Source organism: Medicago truncatula, chromosome 6 (genome assembly GCF_003473485.1).
Source record: "Medicago truncatula cultivar Jemalong A17 chromosome 6, MtrunA17r5.0-ANR, whole genome shotgun sequence".
Lineage (NCBI taxonomy): Eukaryota > Viridiplantae > Streptophyta > Magnoliopsida > Fabales > Fabaceae > Medicago > Medicago truncatula.
The window spans coordinates 34,781,567-34,794,816 of record NC_053047.1 but is presented as its reverse complement, the minus strand read 5'-3'; the positions used below and the strand labels follow the sequence as shown (position 1 = coordinate 34,794,816).

The following is a 13,250-nucleotide window of genomic DNA, read 5'->3' as shown; positions in this document are numbered from 1 at the left end:
ATGAAGTTTCCGGCGGACCTATGAAGGTTCCGGCCAGTTCTTCATCCTCTCCGGCGTGCCATGCCAGAATCCGACAAGGTGAGAGAAGAGAGAAGAGAGAGAAGCTCTGAGTGTAGAGAGAGAGAGGGGAGTGAAAAATGAAAAAACCGGCGCTAGTTTGTTTTTATAGGCAACTGAACCGGACCGGTTCAAGACCGGTCCAATCCCTTCAATCCTGAGCGTTGGATCTAGGGTTTCCCTCCCTGGATCAATCCAACGCTCCCTGTGCGTCCGGATCTTTTTGGTTTGGGCTTTGCTTTTTTCTGTGTTTTTGCTTTTCTTGCTATCTGCACCATTCTTTTTGCTATCTGAACCTGTTTCTTGCTCACCTTTTTTACAAAAAATTCCAAAAATTACTACATGTTTTTACCACTTTCTTGATGATTTTTTTTTATGATATTTTGCTTGCAAATAACTGGTAAAAATATGTGCATAGGCCTCTTGTTCAATTTACTTCTCTAGTTAGCTTTTTCATGATTTTTAGGTTGATTCTTGTCCTAAGAATTTTGGTGCATAGCATGGCTAATTAGAATGCATTTTCATGATAGATGTGATGATAATCCAATGATTGTGCCACTGTTTTCATTTGGTTTATACTTGTTCTTGCATTATAGGCCATTTGTTACACATTGTGCTTGATAAATTCTCATGTTTTTACCCCTTTTATTGCATATTCATTTGGTGCATTTTTCATCATTCCCATTATATTTTTCCTTGTTTCACTAACATTTTGTTCCTTATGTGACTTCACTCATAGCATTTCACTATCTCCTCCACTTTCTTTAGCTTAGCATTTATTTTTGCAAATTTTAATTCATTCGGTGATGTAATTTGTTATCATTGGTTTGTAGCTTGGCAAAGAGGCCATAGAATGTATTTAGGCAATTTTTGTAATATGGACTATGGACACTATGGCGCACTGGCACGCACACACTCACCCTAGATGTATGCCTAGGATTGCATGTGTAGATGTATGGCCAGGATTGCATGGTTAGATGAATGCTTAGGTTTAAACACCTAGAGAAAATCCAATTTTTTCCAAAAAAATATGCAAACAAATTCGCTTCAAATATTTTTCATTAAAATGGAGTCAAAACTCCAACAATTTTTCACCTTTTATTTTCTTAATAAAATTCTCAAATGAATCTAATCATTTAGACTTTTTTGCAAAATCACTAAACAAACCCCCACTTTTTCATACTCTAATGCTCATGAAGCCTCTCAATCCCCTTCTTCAAAATCATTTTTAAAATTTAAAATCAAACAATCAAAAAAAAAAAACAACAAGTCCTTTTAGCAAGAACTACGCCGGTTTTGATCCCGTAAAACGGTACGTAGGCAAGGGACTTTAACCCCTCCAAGCCGAAATAAAATCAAATTCTACTTCTTCTCCCCCCATTCTTCACTAATCACACCTTTATTTTTTACAAATAGTCTCTAAAAATAAAACGTAGAAATAAACTTAGGAGAACGGTTCTTGTGGAATACCATAATCGTTCCGGGTGCCTAACACCTTCCCGTAGCGAAAACGACCCCCGAACTCAGAATCTAAGGGTTTTTTCTCAATCTTGCCCTTCCCAAGAAAAAATAGAGAATATCAAAGATTGAAAGGTTCAAGCCAAATTTATGACTTGACACCCGAAAATCGCGATAACACATATTTTATCAGTTTATGTTTTGCTTTTTTTACAAATCCTGATAGCAACACAACACTCCAACGTACTCTCACTATCATTTCCTCTCATGGCTATGCAACCACCTTCTTCTACTTCTTCCTCCGGCCTCTCTAATAATTTCAGCTATGACGTGTTCATTAGTTTCAGGGGTACCGACACTCGACACGGTTTCACCGGTAATCTCTATAAAGCTCTTTGTGACAAAGGAATCCGAACCTTCATTGATGACAAGGAGCTTCAGAGAGGTGACGAAATCACATCTTCGCTCCACAAGAAAATTGAAGACTCGAGGATTTCTGTTATTGTATTCTCAGAGAACTATGCTACTTCTTCATTTTGTTTGGACGAACTTGTCCACATCACTCATTGCTCCAAGGAAAAAGGTCGCCTTGTTCTACCTGTTTTCTATGGCGTTGAACCTTCTCACTTGCGACATCTGAACAACAACAGTTATGGTGAAGCGCTTGCTAAGCATGAAGAGAGGTTTCAAAATAACAAGGAAAACATGGAGCGGTTGCAGAAATGGAAGATAGCTCTTAACCAAGCTGCTAACTTATCTGGCTATCATTATAGTCCTTCTGAGTACCCCCAGCTTACTTCAATATTTTTTCCTCTTTATATTTCCTTTCTTTAATTTCTATTCCCCAATAATATCACCTTAAAGCTTAAATAGGAAACAATTTTATATATGTTTTTAAACAAGCATATGTGATTTTTATATATGTTTTTAAACAAGTATAAGTGTTTTATATGTGAAAAGGGTTAGAATTATATAATACAATCTCAGTACATGGATCTGATATTGATGTTGGTGTATGCACTAACTTATCTTATTGGACATTAACAGATATGAATACAAGTTTATTGAGAAGATAGTTGAAGACATCTCAAACAAGACGAATCGTGATTTTTTACATGTTGCCAAACACCCTGTTGGATTACATACCCAAATACAACAAGTAAAATTGCTTCTTGACAAGGGATCTAAGGAAGAGGTCCACATGGTAGGACTTCATGGAGCTGGAGGCATGGGTAAATCAACACTTGCAAAAGCAATTTTTAATTTCATTGCTGATCAGTTTGAAGGTTCATATTTTCTAGAAGATGTGAAAGAGAATTCAACTTTAAATAACTTGAAACACCTGCAGGAAAAGATCCTTATGAAAACGGTTAGATTAGACGATAAGTTAGGAGGTGTTAGTGAGGGGATTACAAAGATAAAAAAAATGCTATGTCAAAAGAAGATTCTTTTGATTCTTGATGATGTTGACAAACTAGAGCAGCTAGAGGCTTTGGCTGGAGGACTTGATTGGTTTGGTGGTGGAAGTAGAGTCATCATTACGACTCGAAACAGACAGTTACTAACCTATCATGGGATAGAAAGATTGCATCACGTAAGCGGTCTATATGACGAAGAAGCTCATAAATTGTTGAGGTTGATGGCATTTAAAAATGGTGAAGTTCCTTCAAGTTATGAAGGCATTTTTAATCGTGCACTTACTTATGTTTCTGGCCTTCCATTAGCTATAGTAACAATAGGGTCCAATTTGTTTGGAAGGAGTGTAGAAGATTGGGAACGTATATTAGATGAGTATGAAAAGATTCCCAATAAAGAGATCCAAAGGATACTTAAAGTCAGCTATGATGCTCTGGAGGAAAAGGAGAAGAGTGTCTTTCTAGACATTGCTTGTTGCTTCAAAGGGTGTAAATGGACAAAGGTCAAAGATATACTTCATGCCCATTATGGCCATTGCATAAAACATCATGTTGAAGTGTTGGCCGAAAAATCTCTCATTAACCACCGGGAAAATGATAGTTATATGAGATTACATGACTTGATAGAGGATATGGGTAGAGAAGTTGTCCGACAAGAATCACCCGACAATCCTGGGGAACGCAGTAGGTTGTGGTTTCACGATGATATAGTTCAAGTTCTAAAAGAAAATATCGTGAGTAAAAATAATATTTATGAACAATTTGTTATTTTAACTTAAACTGACTTTGATCATTTTCGATTTATATATGGCCATCTCATACTAGTTTTTTTTCTTCACTTAATTACATGTATATTACACTGTTTATTATTTGTATTGTGGTTTATTTGTTTTTTATTTTTTATTTTTTGTTAAAAGGGAACTTGGAAAATTGAAATGATATATTTGAAGTGTCCCTCAGTGGAAAATGTAATAAAGTGGAGTGGAAAGGCCTTCACGAAGATGAAAAATCTCAAAACATTTATCATTGAAAATGGCCATTTTTCTAAAGGTCCCAATTATCTTCCAAGTAGTTTGAGATTTTGGAAATGGAAAGGATATCCTTCAGCATCTCTATTATGTGTTTTGAACAAGGTATGTGAAATAAAATCAATTTTTTTATGGTGCATATTTATAAATCCACGATGAGATTAGACATTTGATTTTTTTATTTTTATTTCTTTTTCCTTCTTTGTTTATGCAGACGTTCGAGAAGATGAAAATTTTGAAAATTGATAATTGTGAATACTTAACAAATATACCCGACGTCTCGTGTCTCCCAAATTTAGAAAAAATTTCATTCAAAAATTGCAAGAGTTTAGTTACAATTCATGATTCTATTGGGTTCCTAAGTCAACTTCAAATCTTGAATGCTGCGGATTGTAACAAGCTATTGAGTTTTCCTCCCTTAAAGTTGAAATCTCTTCGTAAGTTGAAACTTTCCGGTTGTACAAGTCTCAAGAAATTTCCAGAAATATTGGGCAAGATGGAAAATATCAAGAAGATTATTTTGAGAAAAACTGGCATAGAAGAATTGCCCTTTTCATTTAATAATCTTACTAGACTCACTGATTTAACTATAGAGGGATGTGGAATACTTAAGTTGCCAACTAGCATTCTCATGATGTCAAATTTGTTCGAAGTTACGGTTTCGGGTTATACTCAGTTATTATCAAAACCTGATGATAAATTGAGTTCCACGTTGTCCGCAAATGTGAATGTTCTTTGCCTTAATGCAAGCAATGATGAATTTCTAACAATAGCTCTGATGTGGTTTTCGAATGTTGAAACCTTACACCTGTCGGGTAGCAATATTAAAATTCTTCCTGAAAGCCTAAAAAACTGCCTCTCTATTAAGTGCATTGATTTGTATGGTTGTGGAACTCTAGAAGAAATTAGAGGAATTCCGCCAAATCTAGAAGCATTGTCTGCATTGCGGTGCAAATCACTAACTTCATCAAGTAAAAGAATGCTAATGAGTCAGGTATTGTTATTTTATCTTGCATAACCATTTGATTTAATATGTCATGATTCAACATATATATAGTTTAATTTATCTTATTGCTAAAAACTTACAGGAGCTGCATGAGTCTGGAAGCATCGAGTGTTGTTTTCCATCAATACTAAATGAGAGAATTCCAGAGTGGTTTGAGCACCAAACAAACAAATCAATTTCTTTTTCGTTCCGTAACAACCTCCCTTCCTTAGTTTTCTTATTTTCTTCAAAACTGGTTAGCGACATGTACCCTTCTATAAGAGTCTATTTGATTATCAATGATAATGTATATAACTCTAGAATTGGTTTGGTACCGGGTCATACATATCTATTTCCTTTTAAAGTGCAAGACTGGTACTTAGAAGAATACCAAAAATTGAAATCTATGCTGGACGAAGCACTTTTGAAAAATGAATGGATTCATGCTGAAGTTAGGTTTTGCGATTGGGGAAAAGAGTATGTTGTAGAAAGTGGAATCCACGTAATCAAACATTTGACTAACATGGATGATTTTCAATTCACTGATTCTTTGTTACGCAAAAATAAAATATCAGATGAATATCTCAAGAGCTCACGGTCAGTTATGAAATTACTGGTGAGATTGCTCGGCTCTTGTTGTTTCTACTTGCTACATATTCATTACTTCCTTATGCAAAGGTTTATTTACAAACTCTTTTTATTTTCTTTACAGAATGATGAAGACATATCAGCAACACCTCCCAGATACCGAGTCTTAAAGACAATGATCAGTCAACCTCCATATGTGGTAACTTCTTCTGAAAAAGACCTCAACTTCTGTGCAATCATGTGAACTTCCATGTAAGAAAATAAGCAAGAGTTGGTAAATATTTTGATACCCAAACATGGTTAATTACTATCTCTTATCAATGATGTGAACTTTCATTTCAGAAAATTGGATGCTTAGTTCATGTTTTAAATATTTCAATTCATGTGTTTGGTTATTCATTACAATAACATTACATTATGGTATTCCAATTAATGTATGTAGTATTTCAAACCAAGTTTAGCTTCATTAATGCTTATCTCATTTAAATTTATATCCAACCAACACAATACTTGATGCTAGAAACAGCGGCATCATAGGAATACATTCAATGTGAGGGGGTTGAAATTCTCTACTCTATTTTTTACTTGAACTTATTTAGTTGGAGCCTCTGTAGATAATATATGCCCCTTTATCGAATGAAATCTTTAAGTTCAATTAGTATTTGATTTATCGAATGTATTTTTTACCTTTATCGAATGTATTTTCAATGTAAGAGATTTTTTTCTTGGGCGGTGCAATAGTTGTAAGAGATTGAGGAAGCATGCATGAGTTTTGGGTAAATTTATAATTTCAGACCATACTAAGTAAGTCAATTCAAATGTCATTTGTTCCAATCAAATTATATCTTTGTCAAACATGAGAAACGTTCGATAATAAGATGAGATTCAATTCCCGTGACCTTAGCTCAGTTGATAGGGATATTGCATATTATATGTAGGAGCCGGGATTCGAACCCCGGACACTCCACTTCTCCACAATTAAATTGTGTGAGCTCTAGCCACTAGGCTACTTGACAAAAAATAAAAAAGATGAGATTCAGATTTTAAATAACATCTCCTCCACATTCAATTGTCATCAAAACAATAAAGAGCTTTCATATGTTTGACCTTCACCTTTAAAATCGTATATTGAAATTTCATTACATATATTTCAACCAATAATTTCTTCATCTACTTTTTGACTAAAGCCTTCAATTTCGGTTTTGTACAAAGAATTATTCAATACAATCTCAAATATTCAATTGACATCAAAACATTATAAGACCATTGTTACTATTTTGCAAGAATTTCGATAAAATTCTTAACAATTTCGTTATAACAAAATTTGTTTTGTATGCCCATAAATCACAGCTCAACTAGCAAAAATGCCAAAAATTTATCTAATAAATTACGAAAGATAACTTCTCAATAGTCTTCGCACAAAATGATCCCCAAGAAATAATATTTAGTGAGCGTCCAATATGAACCAGTCAAATGGAAGAAATAATTATATTTTTTGTATAGTTTAATTTTAATAAAATATTATGTTTATTTTTCACTGTTAATTATTATGAAAATCACTTTTTATTAAAAATAGTAATGGACCATAATTGAATATTTTATGTGGAACTATAAAAAAAATAAAAAAAAATCAATTCTAGAAAGAAAGAAAAAACCCAAAACATCTCCTTTAAAAATGCTATTTTTTTTCTTCTGATTTTTGTCGAAATTATGTTAAATTGGTTTCACCTTAATATGTTCAACTTTCTCTTATAAAAAAAATATTTAAATTTTATTTAAATTGAAGATCATCAATCAAGCAAAAGAGGGATTTTTATTTCTAAATTGAACACAGAACGTGGATAGTTAAAAAAAGGTTCTTATATATGAAGGAGTTTGCAATGCTTCCCTTCATCTACTCTTCGTTTGAACTTTTGTGCTTCAAATAAAAACACATTGATCTTCTTTTCATCGTTTGTTCGATATATATATATATATATATATATATATATATATATATATTTATATATATATTTTCTTTTATAAAGAAGCATTGTTCTTTTATTTCTTCGAAATTTATATGGATGGTAAAATGTTTCCATATCTTTAATTTTTTATATGTTGATTAATTATCTCTCTCTTTTTTTTTAAAACGGATTCATTCTCATATTTTCATATCTTTTTCGATTATTCTTCATCATCAATACTTTTTTTTTACATGTATCACTTTAAATAAAACCACGCTTTAGAAGAAAGAGAAGATTACTTAGTGTTTTTGTTTTTATGAATGGTTGTTCTCTTTTACATGTGAATGAGCAATGTATATTCTTTATACGAATTGACACTTCTAACCAATTATTTTGTTTTCATTTTAAGATCGGTTGAATTTCTCAGTTAACTATTAACTTCCATGAATATGATATGATTTCTAAATATTTTGTTTTTAATTTTTTTAATAGTGTATATTTTAAGTTGAAATTAGTAGCTTAGTGGATTTGGTTTTGAATCTGACTTTAATTTCTATAGCATTTCCTTTTTATTTGGTCTAAGTTGGTCTGAAGGAGGTTGTGTTTATCGGTTAATGTTAAGTTGTGTGTCCAGTTCATAATCCTCGATGATAACCCCTTCAACAATGATAATCCCTTGATATATATTTGACTTCTTCAAGATTCCTTTTCACAAATATATATGGTGGTGGTTCGCTGAAAAACCTTTTGTGGTAATCAAGATCTAACACAATGTGGTGGTTTTGAATCTTAAAAAATGTCTCAGATCTAAAAATAAATTTTAGGAGGATATAGAGAATGAAGAGAAGATGAATAATATGTGTTTAGTTTGTCAAAGGGTGGCCGAAATCACAACGGTGGCTGGCCGGAAAGGATGCTGAAGAAGGAGAATTTAGTTTGGTTCATATGAAAACATGTGCAATGAGGAACACAAATTCTCTCACGTGCTTTTCCTTCTTCCTTTCCTTTTTCATTTTTTTAATTCAACAATTTAATAGATTACATTTTAATTTTTTAAAAATGGTTAATTACACACATGGCATGCCAAATCAGCGTTGACTTAGTCAAAATTGGCCAAAAGGACCAAAGATGCAAATGGGCTAAATCATAGGGAGCCAAAATTGTAGTTTATGTACATAGGGGATCAAAATTGCAAGTTTTTGAAAGTTAGGGGAAAAGTGCACTTTAACCTATATTATTAAACCAACAATCAAAATATCTCTAAATTTTTAAAAAAAAAAAAAAAAAAAAAAACTTTCTTCATAAGTGGTAGCTAAATTAGTATTTATCAGAAAATCCTGTTGTCTATACAAATTGTCATGGAACTTGCTCAGATTGGAATAGATAGATATAGTTGAAGAGAGAACTACACATTTTAGTTCTTTGGCTTGCCAAACTACGTTGATCAATATGATATTCTTAGATATTGGAATTGGAAGATTTCATAATAAGTAACAACTGTCATTTTTGAAATAGGAGCAAAATCAAATTCCAAGTTTTGGAATAATTTTGGAACAAAATAAAAAAAAGGATGACATGTATTACAGAATGATATTGATGATAGCAAAATCACTTGAATTGTTATTAGTTGTTGGACAAGTAACTTAGCTTAGGATATTGTTTCTCTATAGTTAGATCATTGTAGCTTACCATACTACTAGTTATTAGTATATATACTTGTTGTAAGCTCTATTCTTTGTAATGAGAATTCATATCATTCCCTTTCTTTTGATTTCTGATATGGTATCAGAAGCTCTTTCTAAAGAGAAAGAGTTTGTTACGATCCATTACGGTTTGTAACCGTTTTTCCGCTGCATCTTCTTCTTCAATTGATCTTCTTTTGATCAATTTTTCTGGTTTTTGTGTGTTAAATCTTCACGATTTCACACCTTGATTCTTCTTTCTCGTTCTCGTTTTCTTGTTTTGATTGATTTTCTTCAATCATTGTTATACTCTGTTCTTGATCTTCTCGCATTACATCCATGGCGCCAAGAAATGTTGTTCAACCTGATACTGAATCAGTGTTCTTCGTTCATCCCAGTGAAGGTCCCAATTCTCTTTCCATTACTCCTAAATTCAACGGTTCCAATTATATCGCTTGGAGTCGCACCGTTGAACGCTCGTTGGGAACGAAGAACAAGCTTGGTTTCATCAATGGTTCCATTCCTATGCCTGATGAAGATGATTTGAACCGCACAGCATGGGAACGCTGTAATCATTTGGTTCAATCTTGGCTTATCAACTCTGTTTCTGAGTCCATTGCTCAAACTATTGTTTTTTGTGATTCTGCACTTGAGGTTTGGCTTGATTTGAAAGAACGATTCTCCAAAATTGATCGTATTCGCATTGCAAATTTACGTTCTAACATCAATAATTTGAAACAAGGATCAAAATCTGTTTTGGATTATTTCACTGAAATGAAGTCCTTATGGGAGGAACTATCTTCACATAGACCTATCCCTAATTGTTCTTGTGTTCATCCTTGTCGTTGTGCTGCATCTAAAGTTGCTAAGATTCATAGAAATGAGGATCAGATTATGCAATTTCTTACAGGATTGAATGATCAATTTTCTGTTGTTAGAACTCAAGTTCTTCTCCTTGATCCTCTTCCTTCTATGAACAAAGTTTATTCTTTAGTTGTTCAGGAAGAAAGTAATCATGCTTCTATTACTTCTTTGAGTGTATCTACTGATACCTCCATTCAAATCAATGCTACTGATAATAGAAAACCTCAAGGTCGTGGCAAAAGCTTCTCTTCAAATAAGCCTACTAGACTCTGTACTTTCTGTAATCGTACAAATCATACTGTGGATTTTTGTTACTTGAAACATGGTTATCCCAATGTTAACAAACCTTCACCAAGTGTGAATGCTGCTTCTCAAGAAGATTCTGAAAATGGTGCAATGTCTTCTTCTGGATTGGGTACTTCTGCAAGCTCTCCTTCTGCTGGTTTTTCTCAAGAGCAATTAGCTCAACTTGTGTCCATGTTACAACAATCAAATTTGGTTGTTTCAGCACCTTCTCCTTCACAAGCTACCTCCAATCACATTGCATCTGCCAGCATTTCCACTCCAGATTCTTCTAAAGGTATACTTGCTTCTGTTTCTTCTTTAACAAGTAAACCTCCTTTTTGGCTTATTGATTCTGGTGCTAATGAACATATATGTTGTGATATTGCTTCATTTAGTTCCTTTTATAGAATAAAACCTGTTTATGTTTCCTTGCCCAATGGTAACTCTGTGTTAGCTCATTTTGCTGGTAATGTCTCTTTCAATTCCAAGTTTCATTTGAGTCATGTTCTTTATTCACCTCATTTTACCCTCAATCTTATCTCTGTAGCAAAATGTTGTGATTCATTAACTTGTTTCTTTCACTTTTCTCTTGAAAAATGTCTTATACAGGACCAACAATCTTTGAAGATGATTGGTTTGGCTAAACAGAAAGATGGTTTATACAAGTTTTATCCATCATGCAAATCTTCTAATTTTGAGTTTTCTGCTTTATCTCAAAGTTCTTGTAATGTTGTTTCTATTTCCAATTGTAATAAGACTAGTCAATATGTACCTGACAATGCCTTATGGCACTTTAGACTTGGTCATTTGTCTCATCAAAGACTTCATATGATGTCTAGCTTGTATCCTGCTATTACTCTTAATAATAATAAAGATTCTTGTGATCTTTGCCATTTTGCCAAGCACAAACATTTACCTTTCAATTCTAGTTCCTCATATGCTGCTACTAAATTTGAACTTCTCCATTTAGATATTTGGGGTCCTCTTTCAGTTGCTTCAGTTCATGGTCATAGATATTTTCTCACCATTTTAGATGACCACACCAGATTTCTCTGGGTCATTCTTCTTAAAACCAAAGCTGCAGTGTCTTCACATGTTAAGAATTTTATTACTATGATTCAGAATCATTTTCACACCACCCCTAAATTCATTAGAACTGATAATGGCCCTGAATTCATGTTACCTTCTTTTTATGCTTCACATGGCATTATTCACCAGAAATCTTGTGTAGAAACTCCCCAACAAAATGGTAGAGTTGAAAGAAAACATCAACACATTTTAAATGTTGGTAGAGCTTTGCTTTATCAGTCTAAACTTCCTCCTTGCTTTTGGTCTTATGCTATACATCATGCTGTTTTCCTCATAAATAGAGTTCCTACACCCTTACTTCATAACCAATCACCTTACTTCCTTCTTCATCATAAACTCCCTGATATTGTCCTTTTCAAAGTTTTTGGTTGTTTATGTTATGCTTCCACTTTACATTCTCATAGAACCAAACTGCAACCTAGAGCTAGAAAGTCTCTATTCTTAGGTTACAAGTCTGGTTATAAGGGTTTTACTCTCTATGATCTTCAATCTAGAGAGATTTTTGTGTCAAGACATGTTACTTTTCATGAAAACCATCTCCCTTACCCTCATTCTCCATCCTCTACTTCTCCTGATTGGGAATATTTTTCTCATTTTCCCTCTTTATCTGATACTGATACTTCCATCCCTTCCTGTCAACCTCCTATCATTGATGATATTACCACTTCTTCTTCATCAACTTTACCTCTTACGCCTCCTTCTTCACCTGTTCCACCTATTATTCCTAGACATTCTACCAGAAACACCACTACTCCATCTTACCTCCAAGATTATATTTGTAACAATCTTCAAGTTTCCACATATCCTATTTCTCATTTTCTTTCTCATAATAATATTTCTAACAATCATTCTTCTTTTGTTATGTCTTTACATTCACAACCTGAGCCTAAATCCTATGCTGAAGCAAGTAAACATGAGTGTTGGAAGCATGCTATGCAAGTTGAACTTCAAGCTCTTGAGAAAACTGGTACTTGGAAACTTGTGGATTTACCCCCAAATGTTAAGCCTATTGGATGTAGATGGATTTACAAAGTCAAATTTCACGCTGATGGCACTATTGAGAGATATAAAGCAAGATTGGTTGCCAAAGGTTACAATCAAATTGAGGGCTTAGACTATTTTGATACGTATTCTCCAGTTGCTAAACTCACAACAGTCAGACTTGTGATTGCTTTATCCTCCATTCATAATTGGCATTTACATCAACTTGATGTCAATAATGCCTTTCTTCATGGTGAACTTCAGGAAGATGTGTACATGCTGATTCCTCCTGGCATCAAACCAATCAAACAAAATCAAATTTGCAAGCTTCAAAAGTCTCTCTATGGACTTAAACAGGCTAGTAGAAAGTGGTATGAGAAATTGACTTCTACTCTTTTGGCTCAAGACTATTTACAAGCTGCATCTGATCATTCCTTGTTTGTCAAGAAAACTGAATCCTCATTCACAGTTCTTCTTGTGTATGTTGATGATATCATTCTTGCTGGAGATTCTATAAGTGAATTTGATCATATCAAGTCTATTTTGGAGTGAAAGGGCAGAGGAGTGAGATGGGAGAGAAGCAGGATAGGCAGGAGAGAAGGAAGAGAGGCGGGATCATTAAACAAATACTACCTCCGTTCATTTTTAATTGTCACTTTTTGTTATTTTACACAAATCAAGACAATTAATAAATGTTACTACTTTTGATACAATTGCTATTACTTTTACTATAATGACCTTGTTAATTTAATATTTCATTTCATATGTTTCTCTCTCCACAATAAATATCTAAGGGTAATATTGATAAAACAGTATTTAATGATGCATTGAACTTTGAAAGTGACAGTTAAATAGAAACAAAAAATTTCTCT

The 13,250-nt window shown here is 33.4% G+C and overlaps 1 protein-coding gene across 1 annotated transcript; it reads left to right on the top strand.

Annotated features, from left to right (window-relative positions):
- Positions 1–1,750: 1,750 nt before the first annotated feature.
- LOC25496672 (TMV resistance protein N) lies at positions 1,751–6,139 on the top strand. Its single transcript, XM_024785618.2, has 6 exons — positions 1,751–2,297; positions 2,563–3,664; positions 3,848–4,063; positions 4,173–4,952; positions 5,047–5,559; positions 5,656–6,139. The coding sequence occupies exons 1-6, from the start codon at positions 1,783–1,785 to the stop codon at positions 5,773–5,775; spliced, it is 3,246 nt and encodes a 1,081-aa protein (XP_024641386.1). The 5' UTR covers positions 1,751–1,782; the 3' UTR covers positions 5,776–6,139.
- Positions 6,140–13,250: the final 7,111 nt, after the last annotated feature.